Raw genomic sequence first — 24,913 nt, forward strand, 5'->3', positions numbered from 1 at the left:
AACCCTTTATTAATCCTTTAGCTGTTTTTTTTTTTTTTTTTTTAAATTACTTCAACTTGAACTGAATGAGGAGGATGCTGTCATGCTCAGTGAGTATGAAGAATTTTTTTTGTCCGGACAAAAATCTAGTTCCACAACCTTTAGGAAACATATCAAGCTTTCTCCAAAGAAACCACTGTCATGCCTACTGTTGACGTTTCAAATTCCAACATGGTACAGATGATGAAAATAGAAAAGAATCTCCATCTGTGAAAAAAAAAAATGGCCACTGTATATATCCTTCAAGATTCTGGCTCTCTCAGTATTTTCTTAACTTTCCTATCAGTACTAGAGCAGGGTTTTGATGTAATTGTGCAGGACAGGCTGCAATAGTTTCCACTGAACAGAAGAAGACAAGAGGAAGATAAGAGCTGTGTTGTTGTCTTACTCTTTGCTGGATGAGGGCATGTTTGTGCTCCAGTTCCCGCTTCTCCATGGCTGAGTCAATGACCAGCTGATCCAGCTGCACAGAACAGCAGGCGGCAGGGTCAGTGAGACAGGTGAATGAAAACATGCACAAGCTAAAAAGACCCACACACACACACGTGCATGCACACGCACACACATGAAGAATTCCTCGCTGATACATCCGCTTATCATTGTCCACTCATGTTATGTATGTGAGAGTGTTTATCCCATCATTTTCTTTCCTGTTAGCTTGTAATTAGCTTTCTGTGATGAACAACATATTATATTTTAACCGATAATACCAGAATGTGTACACGTGTTAGTTTTATTCAATTTGTACTTGGGTGGAGTTACAGACAATATCATGCAAAGTAGTTTAATTATAGCAGTACATGATGTATCATTTGCCAACAGAGCTGCTGCAATAGAAAATGCAGCATTAGAGTGAAACGAGTATTTGTGAATATGTGCATGTGTGTGTAAATATACTGTATATACTGTTTCTTTGACTGAGCATGTATGTCACTCAGTGTGTGTTGGGTCTGCATCTTACTTGTGCAGCCAGTTTTTTCATATAGGGGTCAATCTCATCCAAGATGTTAAAGCCTTGTTGGAACAGAGTGTACTGGGCTCGCATGAAGGACAGCATCTGCAGCAGGCACAGGGAGAAAGTAAGGACTACAATAACTCCAAAACACACACACACACACCATATTAATGTATATTTAACATGCATATACAGAACATATATGATAATGTACAGATGACAATGTGATATTAAAGAGACAAATCTGGGTTACTCACTGCATCCAGGATTTCAAACTTCTTCTTGGCCTGAAGAACATTAATCTGCCATAAGCAGAGAGGAAAAGACAAATGTATTTTATATTTAGGTTGGATATTTCAGATTAACAGGAGGATTATACAGGATTTAGTTTTTGTTTTTATTAAATCCACAGTCTCAAGTACTGCAAGCAGAGGAGGCAATATCAAGAGTTGCATGTTTCTGGGTTCAGCAGCTGTTGAGTGTCAGCTCCACCTACTGGACAACACTCGTAGTACAAATGTATTTTGTGCCTGTACGTGTTTTTTTTTTTTTCACCTGTAATACATAGTCCAGTGCCAGGTGCCTGAAGGCTTTGCGACTGAGGATAAGGGCCTGCGTGGCCTCCTCTGCTTCATGAACCTTATTCCTGGGCGCCTGGGCATTCTTCACCTGGGCCAGCTCCATGTCCTCACGCACCCGGTCAAACTGCTTCTTGGTGTCCTTGAATTTGCGCACATCCCTGGTGGAAGAGAAGAGGGACAAGGACAAAGAAACAGTTTATGATCCCTGTACATTTGTGACGATCACAGGAACACATATATCTGTCAGTCTGAAATAAAAGGCTTCAGCCTCGACATTGCGTGAGCCACAATATTACTTATTAGACCTATCAGGAGACTTCCCTCAGAAAACTAACAACAAATCACAATATAACTTTTTTGAATGTGGAGGTTGGGTATGAGTTAAATTCACAGATATCAGCTCTTTGTATACAACACATTAAGTGAACATTTACATTTTAGACATTTGTCTGATAGACTTAGTGGTTTAATATCCTACTCAAGTATTTTTGACGGGTCACCTGTCTAAGGGTTAAAGCAGCCACCAATGCAAGACCCCAAGACCTGGTGAGCCTAAGACGTCTAGTTTCATTATTGCACCAGTCTTAAAAAGGTGTACACACCTGAATATGCATTGTGTTTTTTTTAGCAGCAGAAATGAACTATTATTAACTGCGATTAGGTACTCACTCTTTAATGAAGGTGTGAAGCTGCTGCTTGATCGACCTCTGAGCCTGGTCAAACAGAATCTGTGGGCAGAAAAGGTGAGAGTTGGAAACATGAACATGTTATATGAACAATGCGCAGCAGTTAGAGAATTAGATGAATGGATTAAATCCTAAAATATGTAGTTGCCACATGTCACCACAAGGTGGCAATATGAACCCTTATACATCATCAGTGTAACAGATATAGCCAGGGGCACACACTCAGCTGCTGCCTCCACAGATTTCTAGCCTCCCAGGATGCCATTTTTCTCCTGCTGTTAACTGTGGGATTCCCAGTCTTCATCCTTCTTCTTCTCCTCACTCTGTCCTTCAGCCCTCTTCTCCCACTTTGATGTATTTTCCATTCATTTTTTTGTGCGTGGTAAGCACAACAGCTCCTCTCCATCTAGACATGCGTTTTTCTTCTACTCCTGTATTTCTGATCACATTAAATAAAAGCACTTCTGGTGAACAGATCATCCATCTGCATGAAGCAAGTAGCCTGTGTCTCCCTGATTTATCCATGTGCACGGACAATGAGCGTACCTCAGTTCATGCCTCAACATTCACACGTGCATGCATGCACACACATACACACAAACACACACAAAGGCACTTGGATTGGATTGTGATTGCTTCATGACAACACACAAACAATGTACACAACAATCACTATACGCAGCATGTGGATTAAACTTTCCTTAGCAATCCCCAGTTAATAAACACACACACTGAGGATTACAGGCTTAGTCTGTGTTTGCATGTGTGTGTGTCTGTATGTGTAAGCCTCCATCCATATGATGGTCCTGCAGACCCTGGTGACATCACAGGCTTGTTCTTGCTGTAGGTTTTCACAGGTGTAGTCTACACTCAGGAATATAAAAGGAATATAAAACACCTTGTCTGCTACTGCCCACTGACTGTAGAGCTGTAAAACGTCCTTTTAAATTAGGGGAATCAAGTGGTCAATTAGGTGTCAGACACTTTATAAACCTTTATATCTGCCCACCTGCAGCCACTTTCTATAGATCATGTCTGTTCACTGTGGTGCAATATATAAAAAGTCCAATATCTCATTGTGCACTTAAACATATATGAAGAGTAAAGTTCCCCATAATAAATAAAAGATGAATAAACATTTACTTGCTTTTTCTTTAAAGAAGGTTCCTCTGGAAATCTGCTTTTTAACCTGACACAACTAATGGAACTAACTAAAATAGCAATCTCAATATAAAATTATTAAAAATAAATAAGTACATAATAACAATAATTATAATAAAGGAAAGTGTTATGCTTTTAGTTACTCATAAATATTGTAGAACTATATCTCACCATCCATGGACTTTGTTTCTCTAGTTATGTTGGTTATACAGTATCTAATATTGCCAAACGAGTCATGGGACTGTGTAAAATGAAGGTTTGGTACTTTCCAGGGTGGTGTAATATGCAGGTTTCACAGAACATAACTAATCCCATAAAAAAATCTAAATCATTTCCATCAGATAAACATTGTTCCTAAATGTGCACTAATCCAAATGTTCCACCCAAACCTGCTCTGGATTATGGTGGCCTGGGTGTGACCTGACCTACAGTTCTATAAGTCTACGCTCAGTTTCCCAGCACTCTTGTCCATCATGATTGTAGCTTCTAAGATCCTCCATGTCCGTTACTGTAGATATTACAAACTGTTAAACTCTCCTGTATCTATTCTTAATGAGAACATGAAACTTGAACGTGAAAAAAAACAACCTAAACAGCATGTGGATTTTACGCGATAAATTCCCCTTGAAAAATTCCCCCTGTGCACTATAATTAAATGAACACAGTTTCAAAAAATCTGTTCAAATCCACTTCAGTATCACTGTGAATTTGTTCAGATTTATGGTAGGATTATGTCTGAAAGTAAACACATTTGCCTATCATGTCAGTTACTGGGTGGTTCTTCTTCTTTTCATTTGAATGCATTCTTTTGTATCTGACAGGAGATGGGAAGGTGGTGCAGGAATAGGCATCGGTGGGTGGTCGAACAAAGACAGATTTCCTTTCACTATGTCTTACCCTCCCCTCCCTCCATCCCTCCATTCATACTGTCTGCCAGACAAGCTATTAGTGTAATTCCTGGGTGTTAGAGTGGAGGAGTGGGATGCCTGTAGTGATGGGTAGGTGAGGGGGTAGCAGGAGAAGAGGGGGACGCAGAGGATAGATCGAAGGGCAGAGGAGAAGAAACAAGTGGTGACAAAAAAAAAAAAAAACAACACCGAAAATTGCATATCAAACATGGGCAAAAGCCATATTGCCTGGAATTTTAAAAAGGAAGTGTATCTGTATGATGAGGCTGAAAACTAACACAACAGAATTTTTACAAACATGTCAGAACATATGATAGATAGAAGGGGAAAAACAACAAAATGCCATTAGAGACAAAGAAAGAGGAGAAGATTATACTGGACTGATGCAGCTGATGGATCCTATCTAGTGTGCAGTGCTTTGATTTGATTTATAACGCTCAGGGTTAAACAGGCGTGACCCTGGTGGAGGGAAACAGTGTCAGTGAAGAGGAGGCGTGAAAGAAAAATATGGGAAAAGAAAAAGACAGATTAAAGAAGAAGAATGGAGAGATGAGGAGGAACAACTTTTTTTTTCTAATGTAGACAGTGTTGTGCTTGTAGCTCTCCAACTCGCAGCTTTTTACTTAGCAAACAGTTCAGCAGTATCAATTCTTTGATAAAAAAATGATTAAAAAAAAAAGGTCTCACAAGACAGACAGCCTCCATCCAAGGCTTTACAATAATTTAGCACATTGATTGCAAGGGATGCTATTAGTCATGGTGGTGAATCAGAATTACTGAAACACTGCAGCGCAATTGTAAAAGCAAAAAGGAAAAAGATAAGAGTCTCTGACAAGGTCAGATGAGAACATAGAGGTGAAAAGGAGAACATAAAAGTTTCTGCTAAGTGCAACTGCAGGACAACAACACAAGCGAAAGAGTTAGATACAGACAGAGTCTCGCAAAACGATTAGACGCAGTCATGCAACTTTGTTAAGCCACATTTGCCGCATGGCTCTATGGATAATAATATTGATCGTCCACTTCCTTGGTCCAGACCGAAATATTTCAACTACAGTAAAATGGATTATGGCTGTAACTAAGGATTACTTTCTTTAACTTTTAATCTGCTGATTAATCTCCCTATCAATCATTTCATCTATAAAATATCTGGGGAAAAAAAAATCTATTCCAGTTTCTCAGAGTCCAATGTGATGATGACTTCAAATGTCTATCTTTCTCTGATCAACAGCCCAAAACCCAAAGATATTCTCTTTAAAACCATGAAAATAGAGAAAAGCAAAAGCAGCAATTCTTTGGCATTTTTTATTGACCAGTTTATTGCACACTCATATACTACCTTGCATCATAATGCAGTGTAGTCAAAGTGTCTGATACATGTAACTGTAAATAGTGATGAATTCTAAATATTTAAGCTGTAATACCATGATATCTTTTTAAATGTAGATTTGCCTTTGAGCTTCCCAAACCTGTCATCAGCATCTTAGCAGATTTACAGAGTGGGAAATTTCTTAATCACACTTAGTCATGGGGAAAAATCACTCTGGAGTCATGTGAATAAAATGTGTGTGTGTGTGTGTGTGTGTGTGTGTGTAGATTTGTGCATTAAAGCTGCCGTACACATCTGGTGAAGCATGTGGTTCAAATCAGACACACACATGTGCATTGGCCAGCGTGGACAAATTCACTGTCACAGAGTGAGGCCATAGTTAAATTCTGTGTGTAAGTTTGTGTGTTGTGTGAGTTGCGTGTGTGTGTTCTGTGTGTTGTGTGTGTGTTTTGTAATACTGGAACCCAGGAGGGACTGGATGTCTGGCGTTAACATACCAAGAGGACTGGGCGTGTCTGAACACAGCTCTACCTCGAACTCTAACCTGTAGCTAAAACTAGTGTATGTGTGTGTGTATATGTGTGTGTGTGTGTGTAAAGCTGTCTTACCATGTGGTAGTTGACGATCTCCTGGAGGCTTTCTCCAAACTTTTCAAGGCATTCCTGCAATATTGAAAACACACACACACATGCATGTACGCACGCGCACACACACACACACACACATATACAGTGTAAACAATCTAGTCTCCATTTGAATATACATTTCTTTCTTACATACAAAAATGTTTTAAACAGTCTCAGTACAACTGTTTGTACTGTTCAAAAATGTGTTTTGTGTGTATAGTTGAGCATATAAAACAATTTAAAGACTCTATAGTTATTAACTATGACACAATTATGTCTCCACTGCTGCACCCAAGAGCTACTAGGGCGACACCCGTACCGACAGGAAATCTCATCCAAATGTTTTCCTAAAAGAAAACCATAAAGCAGGTTTCAGATCTCTCTGCTTACAGCCATGTAAACTACCAGCGTAAACATCTCCTGTCTGCATGTGGTCACATATCTCATGTTTAAAACAGCTGGATGACTCTGGGTCTGCACAATACTGTTTATACAGCGTTACTGTTATTATTCATGTGGGGAATCACTGGAATGTACAAGCAAAGGCAGACGAGGGGTCATTTGTTGACAAGTTGACCCCGAAATATTCCTCAGTGGATGCACAGATTCCAGCTCAGTTATGAAGTCTTGTCACTTCCACTCACCGATATCATCTCCTCTTTCTTGCACTGCTGAGACAGGTCCTTGATGCCGTTAACAAAGAGCTTGTTGGCACTGACGTAGGCCCTACCGGCCTCGATCATCCCACTGCACAGCTTCACCAGCTGGAGAGGGAAGGAGAGAAACACAAAAATCATCACTTTAAATACCCACTGTCTATTTAAAGAGTCACAAGTTTCACACCCTGCAATGCAGGGATATTAATACTCACAGTGATGACGTTAATCAAACAAAGCTTAGAAGAATTGTTAGTCACATGCAAGATCTGAAAGGATGCTCAAATTTAGAATAATCCTCAGCTCTGTATTGAGGCCAGTGCAGGTGTGATTGAAGCTGATGTGTCTGGTATCCACATTTAAACATTTTAATACATGTGAAAATTTAAGAATGGGAAAATGGTCTTAAAATGTATTGTATGTACAGAATATAGACTGTGTCTGTGTGTGTGTGTGTGTGTGTGTGTGTGTGTGTGTGTGTGTGTGTGTGTGTGTGTGTGTGTGTGTGTATCTTCTATCATTTTGACAGCAGACCTAGAACTTGAACTGCAGCTCTATTTAAAATTACTCTGTGTATAATAAACGCCCAATATTTTACTCTAGAGTGAGCAACAAACAGTTAGGAATTATCATTGTTTTGTAGCATCACTGACAGTTACAAGGTCAAATTGATGGATGTGCAATTTACATGCACAAAGAAACCATCACACTGTGTGAATTTTAGTTAAAAGACTAGAATTACTGTGCTGTGGACACCACATTTTTGTTTTGTTGTGGGAATTTTAAAAGGCAGTGTTGTATACAGGAGTGGTTCCCAAACTAGGTGCCTGGGGTCTACTGCTATACAGTGCATAGATTTCATACTGATGTTTCAGGCAGGAAAATAAAATTGCAGAACGTAACTGGAGAGTAGCAGCTAGCTCACAGGGAGTGATCTCAGACACAGCAGAAACGTAATTGTAAACATGTATATTGCCAGTTCACAGCAATGGCATGTCCTCTTTTTAAACACAACCCAACCACATGAACTGGCAACCGCTACAGTTTCCCACTTTATGTGGAATATGATAAGCTACGGTGTGGTACACTGTCATTACCACTGTACTGACGCAGCTGTGTGTGCTGCAGAATCAGAACATGTGTAAGGGAGAGTGCTGTTAACCTTTAATTATCTCATTTGGTGCAGTAGTTCTCAAGGTTGTGTGGTTTGCTGGGTGGCTGACAGTAAGACCTTTATCCTGCACAGGCCAGAGATGAGAAACCAGAGCGTGAGGAGAGATAACTGCACAATCTGTGACAGTGAGCAACAACTTGAGTGACTAAAAAAATTAACAGTTGCAGTGCGTATGCGAGCATTGCTGAAATGAGCTGTGGGCACAAAATGTGTGAGTCAGATTTGCAAAATGTACAGTGTGCACGTGTAGATGTAGTTATCTGATGCACATCATACAGTATTCATGATCACGCGGACATAACTGACGACGGTCACAAATCCATGTAAAGCACAAGGCAGCATGATGCTGCTGCTCCCAGGCTGGTCTGACAACATATCTGTCAACAAATTGGCTGATATGGGGAATCTGATCTCATCACATGCTTTACTGAGCCTCCAGGGTCTGAACATGGCCATTAGAGGCACAGTGTAAGTGTCAGGATTTGTTGATAAATGGACTGGAAGAACAACAGGGGTCCATACAGACTAAAAAAAAAAAACATCTGGTACCACATGACAGACCTTGTTGATGACCAGGCCGCGTTAATTGACCGAAACAGTCACAGTGTAATGCAGAGGTCATGCTGTTCGATGAGGGGCAGGATGGGCATTTTGAAAGTTGGGAAAATTATCAGTGGTCTATGGCAGCAACAGTTTTGCTAGTTGAAGAAGGAAAAATACTGTACAACACTAATGCTTCAGTCTAGTAAGATACAAATTCTAGCCAACAGGCATAGAAACTGTTACCCTGGACAGCAGTGAATGTTTTCACACTGGTTAGAACTGTCATTTTGACACTGCAGGCAGGTTCAGGTGTCATTAATCTCATGAACGTTCTCCGCTAAGAGTCTTCAAAGCTGTCAGACCATCCTCCAGGCAGCGTCAGAGCATCCTAACAGAGCAGTGTGAGGACCCCTGCTGAACAGAACAAATCACCCTGATGGAAGCCCCCCCTGACCCGGCACGGTCATCTTTCACTGGTGCTCAAATGAAGCTCAGAGTTCAAAAGAGGGTCCTGACCCGATGGGGGCAGAAATAATCTGTAGATGTGTGTGTTTTTGTGCGTGTGACAGGGTGGGGGCATGGATATTTGAGTGAGGTGTCAAAGTGTCGCCTGCTGGCTCACTAATTTAAGAGTGGGGGCTGCAACTATGTGGCCTATGGATAAACCTGAGAGACTGAAACATCAAGAAGATGTCACAGTCGTCTAAACAGCTTGTTCATCACCTTAACAGAGCAGCTTTCTCTTACTTGGTCTTTTTTTATTATCCACAAGCTCTACAAGATGGACTGTACACTTGTGAGTGACCTCAGTTTGACCGACAAGAAAATATCTGATATCTATTGTTGATGAATGTATGCGAAGTATGTGAAAGATAAAGGAAAAAAAAACAAAACAAAAAACCTAACCAATGAGAATGAAACAGAAGACAAAAAGGGTGCGGTCACTGCTTAACTACATTAACGCTATCTCATCCTTTAAATGCTCTCTGACTTACAAGTCTATTAGTTTATCTGAAGAGGCATTATCTCAGCTCATAGACTCCCTGGGGAGAGTTAGACATCCATTCCCACTGCTCCTCCGTACTTGGGAGCCATCTTTAAAAGTAATGAGATCTGACAATGATGCAACCAAGAAATTTCTGCACATTGTGTTGTTTGCCTTTTTTCCAGTTTCACTATTATTCTAAGTTATTTTTTCGAGGGGGATAATAACAATTTATCCATATTATTTCTTTAACCTTTTATCACACACTATTCTTCAAGCACTGCATGAACTTTGACAGACTGCTAGTTCAATACAAAGACTAATATCTTTTCAGTCATTGTGGTCACTTAAAAAAATAATTGTTTTGAAAATAATTCAGGTATATTGCACTGCAGAGTAAATGAAATCTTAAAAATCTGCAGGCAGTTGGATGTTAAACTACTTAATTGCTTCATTCGATATCTTGAATACACAAAAGATGAATGATAAACTGTCATTACATTGCATGGAGCAGGCATTGTCTGGTCTGGTCTGGTGAAGCAGGTAAAAAAAAGACATCAAATGCTCAGATAACAGAGGACTGTTCTGTGTGATGCTCAGAATATAAAGATTGATCTGTGTCTGTTCAGCGGACTTACTGTGTACCAGCACCTGTGTGTGTGTGTTATACAGCAGTGCATGAATCTATTAAATAGAATAACTTGTGTGTGTAGTGTTTTCCTGGTTTAAATAGCCTTGACATTTAGATAACAGAGTGTGAGAGGACGACAGACAGATACATGTTCCACCAACATGGAGCAGGTTCTGTTCCGGTTCGAGCACCTAATTTTGAACCACTCTGAGCATTTTGACCTTTGCTTGGGAACCTGACAAAGTTGGTTCCTGGCTGGAGCCAAATAACAAAAACAACAACAAAAAAAAAAACAGTTTACATCTGTTGTGCTTTGTGTTATGCCGCTGATGACGCATCCTTGAGTACTACGTGGGCTGGTTCGAGTTTCAACGAATCATGAACATAACTGGTTCAAGAGCCAGAGCTAGTTTGGTAGAAAGGAATCAACAGTGTGTGTTTATAGACAACCTCAACTTCAGACATCTGGTGGTGTTTTTCATTCAAATGATGTGAATCAAAGCTAAATGCCCTTCTATTAGTTGTTCTCACAATGGGCACTGTGATGTCAACATACTCCACAGATATTTTCATGATATTCTCTAAAACATGATGTAAGATACACAGTTTCAAACCGGTTCAAAGTGACAGATGCATGCAGTATGTAGCTCCGGTTTGATATTTTAATGAGCGGCACTGTCTGCAGTTTGGTTCATACCTTGTCGAGCTTTGCCTCGATCTCCACCACATCTGTCTCCACATCATCAATGCCAGCCCTGCAGAGAGAAGACAAAGCCACAGTCATTTTAGATCTGCTCTTTAGCAATGCCAGACTCTGTACAAACCAGAAAGACTTGCATTTTTGAGAGGAGGAACCACAAATGAAGCTGAAAACCATTTCAGTCACAGTCAGAAGAAAAAATTCTAATTCTTGTCTGGGAGGATTAGTGGTAAGCCACAGTATCACAGTGACTAATGACAAATAACTAGAAATGATTTAAATTTAAAATGATGTGTCCGTGACAAAAAACAGAACAATGGGAATAAAAGGGAGGGGAGTAATGAAATCATGAATGAAAGAAGACAGTAAAAGGATCAAACTGACAGTTTAAAGCCACATGAATACTCTTCCATGTATTCAAACACAGGCCACAACATCTCAGCATTTACAGTATCTGTATTTAACCCACTCTGCAAATCAAGCTGCAATCAGCTACCACACATCACAGTCTCACAGAGTTGAACATTAATCCTGATGACTGGATCGACAAAGGCATCACTCTGGAAGATTAGTGGCCACGGCCCAGCTACAAAAATCAATGAATGACATCATGCAGAGACACAGACTGGTACTTAAATATCCATAAGGTGAGCTGTTAAGAGGCAACAGCAAGGGCGGTTTTAGATATTGGGCACTAGCAACTTAGCATTGAATAATAACATAAACGCAACATAATACTCCCGAATTAGGTATGATTTTATTTTTCATTTTAATGTACACTAAATATGAAGATAATAGGACTTGATGGCCCTTGGGTGGGCGAGAGGCCTTTACCATCCTTCCCCTAGGGGGGTCTTCTTTTTTTAGCATGCAAGTAAACTCACACACATGCACACCCATGACCACATTTACAGGGTCAGTTGTTATGGCAACTCTTTACATGTGGGGCACAGAGGTTGTACTTGAGATCTGACGACGTCAAATTGCATTTATGTCTCTGACTCATGCACCTACATACACAAATATGCCTCACTAGACTCATTCTGTAGAATGAAAGTAAGAAAAACAAAAACACAGAATATTGCCTCAGATTAATAAATCTGAATTTATTTCCCGGTCTCGACTTCTCAGGATTAGCCGGAATTTATTGGGGCAGCCCCATTGAGCCAAGAATCAGTGCCACACCCTGCATGTGCTGGAACATGTCGACATCAACCCTGAAGCCGTGGGAGATGATGATCTCATCATATACTCTCAACCCCACCCTCATCTCCTGCTCTTCTACACTTCTACACCCTGACAGCTGATCCTGTACATCATAGGTGGAAAATTCAGAGCAGAGATGGAGCAAGAAGAACATGTGAACAATTAAGCAGAAAAAAAAGAAAAAAAAGACCTGCCTTTCTATTTTATTTTCTAAAGGTTGTGACTGTTTCTGCTTCAGAGAGGAAATACAGAGTGAGGGGAAGGGTGGGTGGGTGGAGGGGGATGGGGGGGTGGCTGTGGGTCAGCAGCTTTACCACCTGCTCCAGAGAACAACATTCCCAGAATTCCTTTCTGCTCCTGAGCTTTTTTACAATGCTCGGAGATGCTAATTCCTGACTTGTGTCTGTCTTGCACTTGTCTTCTCCTCTCATCCAGAGCACACACTGTTTATGAAGACTGCACTTTTTCTCAAACACAACATCACACTGACACATCACATGTGTGTGTGCGTGTGTGGTCCACACAGAAGGCTGATTCGTATTGTTTCAAAGAGAGAACGAAAGCTGGGAAACAGAGGCCATGGGAGCAAAGACCTTTCATTCAGCTGGCTGTGTGAATTTGTAGCACTTGACTATTATTGCTGCAAAATTTCTGGCATGTAGTCCAATCCATCAAAGTGGCACACTGTCTCTGCTCTTCTGCCGCATTTTCAATTAAAAATACAACACTGCACACACACGCAGTGAGCCAAGTCCAAACAGCATCATGTTCCCCATTAAGTCACTCTGAACCAAACACATTCAATGTCAAACAGCTGTTCAATCTGCAGGATAAGCTCATTACAAGCGTGCCATGTCTCAGGCGGCGCACACTGCCAATAAACACACTCGCTGACATTCGATGACAAGGATGAGATGCAACACAGCAGCAGCCGATACTCTATTGATCAAAGTTTTCAAGTTCAGTGCAGACTTCAAAGAAACAAAATGAGTGTGGTACTTGTGCTTTGTGTTGCAGCTTAGAGGCTTGTGTTTTTGTGCGTGTATGTCAGTGTGCACTGGGAATTAATGTGGAGCTTTGAAAACTGATGCACTAAGAAGGTTGCCAGCTCTGTCAAGGTGAAATACAAAAAAGCAGAACTACGGAAGCAAATGCGTGTGTGAGAGAGTGTGTGAGTGTGAAAATGTTGTCTTTATTTGCCCCTTTCAATTTCTTCCTGACAGTGCACTGTATCTCAGCTATTAATGTGTTTACTTGAGCTGAATGCACCACAGAGTTATGGGATTTAAGTGAAATGGAGTAAGACTGACTCCCAAGGAGGATTATGGGTAATGCTGCAAGACACAATGGTTGCATGAGAATGTCATGGCAGTGAGGATGAAGATGATATATATGTGTGTGTTTCAGTGACACCTGCTTCCTGTGCGTGGTCAGTGTGTGTGTGTGTGTGTGTGTGTGTGTGTGTGTGTGTGTGTTTAAACATTGGAAAAACACCACAAAGCTTCTCTGATGATGATGATGAAGCAGGAGGGGGGGATGGGCTCATTCTTGCTGCCAGAAGAAGCATACTGTACAGGGTCTGACATCACAGTGAGGGGGGAGGGGAGCCTCACGTGCACTTGCTCCACGTGCACTCCCATCAGCCCCAAACAACCATCTACACTAGTGCACAGTCTATTCTTGTTCTCCCCGCCGTGTGTGTACTCTAGCATGAGGCTTGCATGGCTATCCTCTTGAATCTCCTCACACGAGAGGATTCCAGCCCAGAGACATATCCGAGGCCCCCAAGTCTTCCAGACCCGATGTGTCACATGGCATTGCACTCACATCAGCATCACTTCAAGGACCAGAAGGACAGCGGAGGAGGGAACAACAAGTCCTCTGATACCAGACAAGCCAGGACCCAATGGCTAAAATACTCACATCAAATTAGATGTTATTCAGTGGAAATGACATGATACATGTCTGTTACACATAATGTGCCTTAAGTCAAACAAACATGTGACTATGTAGAGTAAAATCCAAGACATTAACCTTAATCGTTACACAGGGTGACTGAAGCAGCAGAGGACTCACTACAACTGAAAATGATCAGCTTTTAACCAAAAAGGCAGCATCTTGTGGAGTCTGATGAGACATTAATGCAAAGTGTGTGTGTTTGTGTGTGTGTGTGTGTGTATGTGCCCTCCATATGTCTTGAATCAAGGTCAACCTGTTCTGTGGTGCTTCCCAATTTGAGCCACTGACCAAAAATGCATGTATATATGTATATTTGTGTTACAGATTTGCATTTTTTAAATTGAATACAAGCATACTTTACTAATGTATTACCATAACAGATTACCATCAACAGTCTCCTACGTTGTTATTCTTATATTATTTGTGAGCTGACTCAGCAGTTCAGGCTGTGATGAACAATGACCTCGTTTTCTATTGACATCAGGTGGATGGAAGGCAAATCCACTGTCTCGTGTGTAGTCTGACCACACACACACACACACACACACACACAATATGACAGTCAAAACACAAAATACACATACACACACTGACCCAGAAACCTACTAAATACATGATTCCAAGAGAAAACCTGCTTGGACAGGAGCTGAATCGGGTGTAAAGCCTCTAGTCTGCCAAATTTACTTCTATTCAAACCAACATGCGCCTGACTTTTGTGTAGACTGGTTGTTATGTTATGGTTGTTGTTGCTGCTGTTCTTTGCTGACAGCTGGAACATTTATCTAAAACAACATTTTCTTGCCTCAAAGACGGTGAACAGTAGTGAACAGCAAACCGTAAAATGACTTAAAAAGGATCATCATGCATGTTTTACTGTAGTAATAACAGCATGAAGTTGTCTTATACGCATACATGCATTCCTAATTGTGCTCAGCCCTCATGGGCTCATCATACACTAATTACCATGACATCACTGGGAACAGACATGTCAGACACGGCACATGTAGCAGCAGTGGGTGATATGAAGATATATGCAGCTTTGTCAACTGTCAGAGATGTTGCCATGCTATTTATACTGTGGTGACTTTCCCTTTAACATTTCTATCCAGCCACTGTTGGTATTGTTGTTTCAATAAGTAATAAATGGGGCTGCTTTAAGGCAACACTGGACTTTTATATGATTATAACATCAGTGTGACGAAGTATCTTTATTTGCCAGATCATTCAGTCACTGGATTAACCACAAACAGACATTCCTGTCTGGCTTGTTCACCAGATTCATTTTCCCAAAAAATTAATTATGTATCACAATAAAATTACTTATACTGTGATAGATGATCGTATCCTATTACCTGCTAAAATGTACAAAAAGGTTTTCCGCCATCCAGAATAAACAAGATTGTTCCTATTATTCAGTTTTCAATCTTGAATCGATGGATTCTCTTAATCCATATCATGCATATAGCACCATAAAACACATAAAACATTGAAACTTCCAAAAGCCAGACTGATCAGAGGCCGAAAAGAAAGGAGAAAAGTTTCTGAGAGGTCTGTACCTATCACTCTCTAAAACAACTGGTCATTTCCTGGTTTGTCTAGTTTGTCTAGTTTTGGGTAAAAATGTCAACTTTGAAGACAGCAGTGACAGAGCTTGCTGCTAGTGAGCTATCTCAATATTCTTTTTGTATTTTGAGCAACCTATATAAAAGTTGAACATAACATTTGAACGGTAGTCTCACTCATGACTTGGTGTAGGATGTACAATAACACTGCTGATTTTCAAAAGACAGTGTAAACACTAGGGAAGTAGCTATTAAGATGTCTATTCTGTTTGTACACACAGACTCAAACTGTACATTCTCATTTATAATATATGTACACTTTCATCATCCTCCACACACAAGTTCAGACTGCACGCACACACACACACACACACACACACACACACACACACACACACATATATCAAAACATCCCCTTCCCAGAATTCCAAGTAGCGAGCACCATGGCAACCATTCATTGACCCCAATCACCATGGCAACAGGCATCAGCATTACTCACGCTTTTTTTTTTTACTGACCAATTTCCTCTTTGTCTGATGTGTCTGTGCATCTCCCTTTCACTCTTACCAGCTCCTTCCTTTTTCATAAATGCTCATACCCCACTGATGTGTGTTCTTGCAGTGGCTCTTTTCTTAAAGGGGAGATCAACGAAAACACAGAAAGCTACTGATACAATCTGTGTCAGTGTGTTACAGTGGTGGAGCTAGTGGCTGCAGTGCAGCTTGTGGTACAACTGCAGTGTCCGCTGCCACAGTCAAGTGCCCTGGAGTAGCGTACTGGTCCCTGGAGGCTTCAAAAGGCTCTGAGGTCAGTCCTGCACGCTGCAAAATTATCATCATACCGAGTCATTTTTTTCTCCTTTATCAGGGGTATTTTTCTGCAATCATCACAGTGCACTGAGAAAGTCGCTGCCAAAACTGGTGAAGAAGAAAAGAGCCACAACTTTCCTATAGAAAGTTCCTCCAGAGAGCATCTGTTTTTTCCTACAGCAGGGCTGTGTCAGGTGGCGCTGCCCTGATATTTTGTGGCTGTTTAAACAGATGAATATTGTTTGTTTTGTATCCAAGCACGTCTAGTTTCTTAAATTAACGTTACATCCCAATCAGTGATTACTTCATTCTGAGCCAGGAAAAACCCTATATATGCCTTAAAACACCTAAAAAAAAAATCTGTATCTTAAATAAAGTAATATTTCTTTTAAACTAATGATGTTATCTGAATTATTCTCTTGTGTGTGGACATACAATCACTTGTTGCAAGCAACACTACACTGGAAACATAAAATCTCACAACTTTATTGTGTTTGTTGAATATATATTTGATGAAATTAGATTAAATGATGTGTTAGTATGTGTTAGATCATTTGCTTTGTCTGACAGTGAGCAGACGCAGGTGGTTTTGGGGAGGGGACAGTAACTGCAGCCCATCCCTCATTTCTTTGTTCTTCTATCCCAGTCAACATTCAAACAGTCGCTATCCGAAAACCAATTTTTAGTCAACTCAAACAGACATTTACTGATTTCCATAACAGGTTAAGACTGTTTGTGGTCATATTCTTAAACAGTCTCTGTGCTTTGTTCTAATTTTTTCTCCAGGAGATCTTTCTACACCCAGAAATCCTCTATTCCCCTTCTCTCTTTGTTTCATTTGTGCACGCCTCCTTCTGTCCATCTGACAATCTGTCTGTCTGCTTCCTGTCTGTCTGTCTGTCTGTAACACTCCTTCATTAGCTGTTGGCATGGACAGTGTGTGTGTGTGTGTGTGTGTGTGTGTGCTTGTGTATGACAGAAAGAGAGAGAAAGAGAGGGTTTACCAGTTTACAAGAGGACAAACAGAAATAGAAATGCACTGTTGAACATATTCTGTCCACAAGACTACAGTATATTTGATTGTCTTACAACTGTGTCTATGATTAAATATGAAAAATATTAGTTTTCTTGACAGGAAGTCACAGATTTATGAAAAATTAAACCCCGTCATTTCATTTGTGCACAAGCTCAATACCATACTAAACACACACACACACACACACACATGCTCACTCAGACTCAATTAAAAGAGTCTCCAGTAAATGATCCTCAAAAAAGGGAAAAAACTCTCATTTTCCTAAACAGGCTGCCTTTTCACACCAATAACAAGCCACGCCAAACACTAGTATCTTATGTGTGGCTAACAAAGATGCCTTCAGTGCTTCCCCGTGACCCCCCCCCCCCCCAGCACACAACAAACATCACTCTCATTCCCTGAAAAAACATTTGACTGCGCCCGATGGCTGATGAGACAAAGAGACCAAACATGATGCTGACAAAAAGGACAACCCTCACTTGTATCCTCGAGCCTCAGTTTAATGGTATTACACACAACTTAGCTGACTAGAGACAAAGGTAATGTGCTGATCCAGTGCTCGCCAGCAAAATGAATCTAATCCGTAGTCGTCATTCAGGCATATTTTGTTGGAACTATTCCTTTAAGAGAAAATCATATTTAAACAGTATAATAGGCTCCAATTAGTTCAAATTTCAAAGATATTTAGTTTAAAACGACATAAAACACTTCATGGAAATAGAAAACGTAGCAAACTTCATCTATAATCAAAATTCTTTGTTGGTTGAGTTTTTGTCATTCAACACTTTACAGCAAAGAATTTCAACACGTGACATTAGCAGAGATATTGGTTGGAGATATATGATGGAGTTACAGTCTTGTGATGTGCAGGATCAGATGAGCAGAGGATAAAAGACAACAGTGGTGTTGAGCTCACATTGATACAGCGTTAACTTCACTGTCTGTCTGCACATTTATCTGTTCCAGTAGCTAAATAATTCAACAAAGTATCACCACAAATTCACTGTGTGCATTTACATGTGCATTAGTGTCCTGATTTTGAGCCTCATCCTGTTTTTGATTATAGTCGGTTATAGTTCTCATAGAACATGAAAAACTTGGTTATTCATATTCCTGTATACATGATCGTAAGTTATGATCATGCTTATCATATATGAGATACCTGGATATCCAGGTTTCTGATCGTCTGCCTGCAGGTGTCTCTCCGTCTCAGTCACTATGAGATAGCTCAGAAACCTGTGTTTACATGCCACAGTATCCTGGTTTCTATCAGTGTACGGGATGAGCTGTTCACATGTGCAATACTCCAAAAACCTGATCATAACCAGGATACTTGTGTGCATGTAAACACACTCTATAAGAGAGAAGATACAGTTTCTGTGCTCCCCAGCAGCTGTCAGACCACCTGCCCGCTGGCCTCACTGAAGCAGAACATTGGCCTGAATGTGATGTGTCTTTGTTGTCATTACTCATAATCAGCCGTTCTTGTACACCGCTCTCTTCAAACACAATACATTTCTAAATATGTGTGGTACAGTAGTGTTGTCTGGGATGTGGGAACGTCATTATATCATTCCAGAGTACATTCCAGCAACAGGCCACAGGAAACGTGTTGCAGGCTTCAGAGTGCGAAGCAGACAGAAATAATTTCTCTCTAATGTCTTGTAACCGCAACTCAAGCCAGGTGGAGCAGTTTTTTCTAGGAAAACACAACATTTCTTCCCCCATCAAATGTGGAGGGCAGGGAGAGAAACAGGGAAAATGACTGAGAGCGACTGTTTTCCACAGGAAGCCACATAGCTGACTTTGAGAAATGCAATGTGAGTTACATCATCATCAAGTGACAGTCTTAAACCTGTATGAGAGAAAGAAGCTGAGGGTTATAAACTGAGATACAGTATATACCCACAATATGCTCAAGCACAAACATTTATAAACACACACACACACACACACACACACACACACACACACACACACACACACACACAGACACACACACAGCTGTCTCTCTCCCTCCTGCTGATACTAATGTTTATCCCTTCTCTGTTGCCAAATTTCAGCACATTTTCAGCTTTAACAACTCCGATTACTATAACCAAAAAAAACCCTCCTATTGTTTTTCATGCTGTGGGCTCATTTTTATTTCCACTACATTCTCACAGCAGGTGGCAAAAGCAGTGATCAGCAATATCACAGCCCTACTTACAATGGTGGTCTAGATTCAGCCAGTAGGCTCTACTTTAACGTTAACAGATCATTTTTCAATTCTGCAAAGGAGGAATGGAAGAAAAGAAGCAACCACAAGTTGATAACTGGCACCTCAGATCTCCAACATGTCATCCGGAAACACACTTTTGAGCAGTCAAAAGACTTCACAGGCTGGGCCCACAGAGCCCTGTATCCTCTGTCCCAGGGGAGGGGAGCTGTGGCCTGGGAGAAGATGAGATTTTTGAACCCTTTAGGGCTTGAGGGCACGTTTGATCATGCCTCACTCACACTCAGAGGAATGTGCACTCACAGACTCACTCCCCAAATACTGCAAATGATGGGCCTCATTTTCTGAAAGTGGGGGGTAAAAAGAATTGGTTGGAAGAAGGAGGGGTAGACCACCCCTCCCCACATGTATTACAGTGTCTTCAAGCAAGTAAGGTATGACCCAATCTATAAAATTGCTGATTTGAGCTGAGAAACTGTAACGGCTCTGCTCAACAAAGCATAACAAGACACAGGATTGTTTCTGCCGCAGACTGAAAACAGCAAAAAGTAGGGCTACATGCACATCCGAAACTCCAACCTCTTTAACCTCTGCTGACCCCCCCCCCAGTGGGGTATAAGCAGCGACCAACACACACACAGATGCAGCCTGCATGTGAAAGGCAGGGGAGGAAGCAGACCCCCTGTGGTGTTTAAGCACTTTGTTCCCAGGACTCTTTTGCCTCTGTCCTTAGCATCCATCCCACCCACAGCCAGCTGAGAGCGAGGGATGACAGAGGAGTGGTGGAGTGTAGAGATGGAATCATACTGTCAAAGCCATGGACAGATTATGAGACAATGGACCCCTGAGCACCCAAGACCCTCAGATTGACTACATGGCTTTTACGTCTCGTTGTAGCTGTCTTGTGTCTCTTTGTAGTTATTTTGCACCAGGTTTTGTGTTTCATTTGTCTTTGCAGTTAATGTACACAATTCTCCCACAATGTAATGCACAATAGAGGAGGAGAAGCCTCTCAAAGCTGTAAAAAAAAATTAAACTAATCATGGATGGCATCTCAAAAAACAGAAAATAATTTAAAACTGACTAATAATCTTTGGAGATAGAGATATTTAACAGGCAGTATTTTTAAGTTGCAGTTGAATTGATGTACAACAGCAGAAATATGTGGATTTCTTGCACACTAACTGCAATAAAAACAGACTACTATACAGATGAGTATATATAGTATGAATTTTAGACATAGCTATTATATGACTAATGTCCAGACAAATATAAAACAAAGTTTTCTGTTGCCATTTATGAAGGCAACAATCCATGATCCCTCCAGAGTCCGAATGAATGAACCAAGTGTGGGACAAACAGTAATGACTCAACATAACCCTGACTCTCAGTATGCGATGATCTTATAGTAATATCTTGTGTATGGTGTTAAGACCAAAGCTAAATATTAACACCACCAACTGTGTAAATGTAAATGTGTATTTATCTGTGAATGAATGGAGGCAAATTGTTATAAATATAAGCATTATCTACTACAATTTTTTTTCCCCAGATATACACAGAAAACTATATATAGTGGATACAGTTGCTTCCCTGTACACATAGAAAAAGAAGATGCAGTTCAGTTGGGCTGATGATCTATAAAGGATCAGTATCAGTGAGCAGTGCAGTTGGCTTTAGCTCAAGTACAAGATCTGTTGTTGAGCCATGAATTGATCCATTTAACTCATATCCTGTTGCATCTTCACACTGGAGGAATCAATTCTCCCATTTATGTGAGCTGTTCTTCACAGGAACATGTGCGCACAACAACAAAGATTTTCACTGTCATTTGTTCTTTGTTGCTGTAGTCCAGATAAACATACTTGATATTCTCACCATACAGCGATGACTCCACATTGCGCCGACTCAACAGATATTATGATGCTGTAATACCAGTGACTAACCCAGCTATGTATCACAGCCCCCATACGCCTGCAGCTTAAAGCCAGAAAGAGAACTAAAATCTGAATGAAAGTGCACGATGTCCTTCAGGATATTTCAGCCCTTTGCTTTCCACTGAAACCGGCTGTTCAGGCATTACGATTACTGCATTATGATAGCAGCATTCGTCAGTGAGTTGCAAATGTGACTAGTGATGATAAAGAATTTGGATTCAAGCCTCCTCTGCAAAGCACCTGTTAAAACTTGTGCTAGAGAATTTACAGGAAGTACAAATACTCTTCAAACACCTGCCAAAGGAAAATCACAGTCATCACCAATTGTTCCCAACCGGTTTGCACAGTGATCATATGTGTCTGAGGAGAATATAGATATTAACAGACCGATTCAAACAGGTTTACAGGTAAGCTGAATCTGCATTCCCCCAGCTTTGCTTAGCACAAGGAGCCAGTGTTCCTATTAACTCAGCACAGAACATGACTTCTTTCTCAAGGAATGTCTGGCACAGATAAGGCCTGCCTTTTGTTTCAGCCCTGAAACATACATACACACTCACACAAGTATATGCATGTGTGACTAAGCTGACGCAAATAGAGTATATACTATATTAACATGTGTAAGACACACAAAGACTTCTGACAGTTTCTGTCAGATATGTTCAGCTAGAGGTCATTTAGTTGTAATGTATAGGAAATACAGTCTTGTAGGGTGGGTTACTAATTCTTATTATTAATTGATAATATTCATTATTAATGTTTATTGATATTCTATGTAACACACTAAAATTCTTGTATAGAGATACTGTTTTTCATATTGCCTACATATAATTTAAAGACAAATTATATTTATATTTGTATTTATGCAATTTTGAGGTTATAGGCAGAAGAGGAAGACAGACAATATTGGGAAAAGTGGGAAAGATGTGACTTATATGTTATGTTATTATATAAGATATGGCTATAGGATTACATATTAATACTGTGATAACCTGTCTTGATGCTGTTCGGTAGTGAGAGTTACATTTAATTACTTGTTATGTGGTTGCAAGTTGTTATGGTGTCCTGAAAAATGGGACTGCAGCTCAGACAGTCCTCCATGCAAGATGTTTGTCACACTGGGTTGGTCATGGCTTAGTATGAAAACAGGTGAAGCACTGTGACAGTGTGTTTTAATAATTGATCATCTCTCTTCCCACACTAACCTACAGTAGCAGAACTTAAGATATATGTTCTAAGTTAAGATGTCTATTTATGGTGGTGGTGTGTGTGTGTGTGTGTGTGTGTGTGTGTGTGTGTGTGTGTGTGTGTGTGTGTGTGTGTGTGTGTGTGTGTGTGTGTGTGTGTGTGTACAGGAGCATTTGCCTACATTTTAATGCACATGTGAGAGAGCAGAGTTGCTGCTTTGACCCAGCTGTGTGCCAGAGGAAAGATGTGAGCTTTGCACCACAGCCTGCTTCCCTCCTGTTATCTTTGGCTGCGCTGATCGGACATCAGCGGAGTTAGCCTCCTGCTGACCACAGTCATGTGCCAAAGAGGAAATAACCACCGATTTACACTTTTATCCATCTAAGAACGGTGCATTAGTGTCAAAGACCCAGGGAGAAGTACATTCTGGCTGTCCGGTTGACATTAAGTAATCATCTGATCATGTACATCACACTCAGCCAATTTGATAAGATGTTGGCCACAAAGTAGCCTGAGGTCTGGTTTTGGTTTTCTGGGTTTAGCTGTGGTGGCCTTCAATGACAAACTGTACCTGTACATACAGGACAGGAATTAAAATTCCTATACTGTTGCATGCAAACCCATTGCTCCTTTAACTTTGTGTGTTGGCAAGCATTCCTTACAACTCCTGTTAACTTTACTTTCTTTATTTATTAAAAATCGTCACTTCAGTTGGAGGAGTATGAAGATGGACGACATGTCTTCACTTCCTCCTGCTGTTGAGAACGGTATCTAGCACACGCAGCCACCTGACTCAACCACAGCTGTCGATTATGATACATCACACAGTATCAAATAATTAAAACCAAACTTATCAGAAAAATGAACATACATCAGCATGATAAAACTTATGGAAAATGACAGAAACAGTCTTTTTTTTGATGCATACGTTGATTTTTAAAATTTGGCCCATGTCCCATTTGCTAACATGAAGGTGGTGAGGGGGTTTATGACCTACACCGTAGCCCACCACCTGGGGATGATTGAGATCAAGATGTTTTGGCTGCACTTTTGGGAAGCTGTCATGTTGTCCATCTTTATATTGACTCTAAGCCACACATTTTCATATATGTCTAATTGTATATGCACTCCACAGACTGGTGACCTGTTCAAGGGCACATGGGAGAAGTCTGCCTCGAGGGCTTTTTGACAGAAAGCCCTCTGCCTATCGTACCTCCTGACAGAAGGTACTATAAAGACCATCCACATCAAAGCAAATTGTCATGGCGGAGGAATGGGCCAAACATAGGAGTCTTACCCAGGAGGCTAGTGTTCAAGTCCTGCTTCATTTTTTGACTTTGTTATTTTCATTTTTTCCCCCTGTATTTTATTTTCAGTTTTCATTCACACTTTGGTTAGGTTTAAACACTAAAACTACTTGGTTAGGTTGCGTTTCGGGCAGAAAGCCTTCAAGGCAGTTCTGTCCAGGCTGTACCTTGCTTTTCACGCATTGCATGCTGGGATAGGCAACAGCCCACATAACTATAATGGGATGTTATACTTTAGAAAATGAAGGGATGGACAATTTATTCACAGCAAAGCTGAGCACGTATTAAAAGTGAATATAATCAGTGTAATCATACTTTCACCGGAGTCCGACCAGTTGCAGCTGCTCAATGCGTGTCAACATACATCACTGTTTGGCTGTAATGATATCTAGTCATAAAAGTTCAACTCCAGCCAATTTTAACTGTAAAAACCATAATCAGGCTGTTCTCATGTTTATATACTAAGGGTCGTTTAAGTCTCACTTTACTTCACTTTCAGGAAACACTGGTGACCACGGTGTCCAAGTCTCGAGGCGAGTTTTATCACACATGACACTTCCAAATGTCAAGACACCAAGAGTGCGAGCCAATCTAAATTACTGCGAACACAAACACACAAACTGATCCACTGATTTTGTTGGCAAAATAAACAGTGACCATAATCTCCAAAATCCTAAGTGACTTGTCAGCACATTATGAAAAGACATACGAACCTG

The 24,913-nt window shown here is 40.6% G+C and overlaps 1 protein-coding gene across 1 annotated transcript in view; it reads right to left on the bottom strand.

Moving 5' to 3' along the window:
* LOC139630118 (arf-GAP with coiled-coil, ANK repeat and PH domain-containing protein 3-like) overlaps positions 1–24,913 on the bottom strand; it is a 57,258-nt gene that overhangs the window by 16,685 nt on the left and 15,660 nt on the right. The window contains exons 2-9 of the mRNA XM_071493248.1: positions 10,973–11,030; positions 6,931–7,050; positions 6,269–6,322; positions 2,245–2,303; positions 1,550–1,733; positions 1,252–1,296; positions 1,001–1,096; positions 428–502 (exon numbers count right to left, since the gene is read on the bottom strand). Of these exons, the coding sequence (XP_071349349.1) occupies positions 428–502; positions 1,001–1,096; positions 1,252–1,296; positions 1,550–1,733; positions 2,245–2,303; positions 6,269–6,322; positions 6,931–7,050; positions 10,973–11,030 (691 nt within the window). The remainder of the gene's footprint in view (positions 1–427; positions 503–1,000; positions 1,097–1,251; positions 1,297–1,549; positions 1,734–2,244; positions 2,304–6,268; positions 6,323–6,930; positions 7,051–10,972; positions 11,031–24,913) is intronic.

The sequence above is a fragment of the Trachinotus anak genome, unplaced genomic scaffold, assembly GCF_046630095.1.
Source record: "Trachinotus anak isolate AG129_WGS33_773 ecotype Australia unplaced genomic scaffold, CSIRO_AGI_Tana_v1 ptg000013l, whole genome shotgun sequence".
NCBI lineage: Eukaryota > Metazoa > Chordata > Actinopteri > Carangiformes > Carangidae > Trachinotus > Trachinotus anak.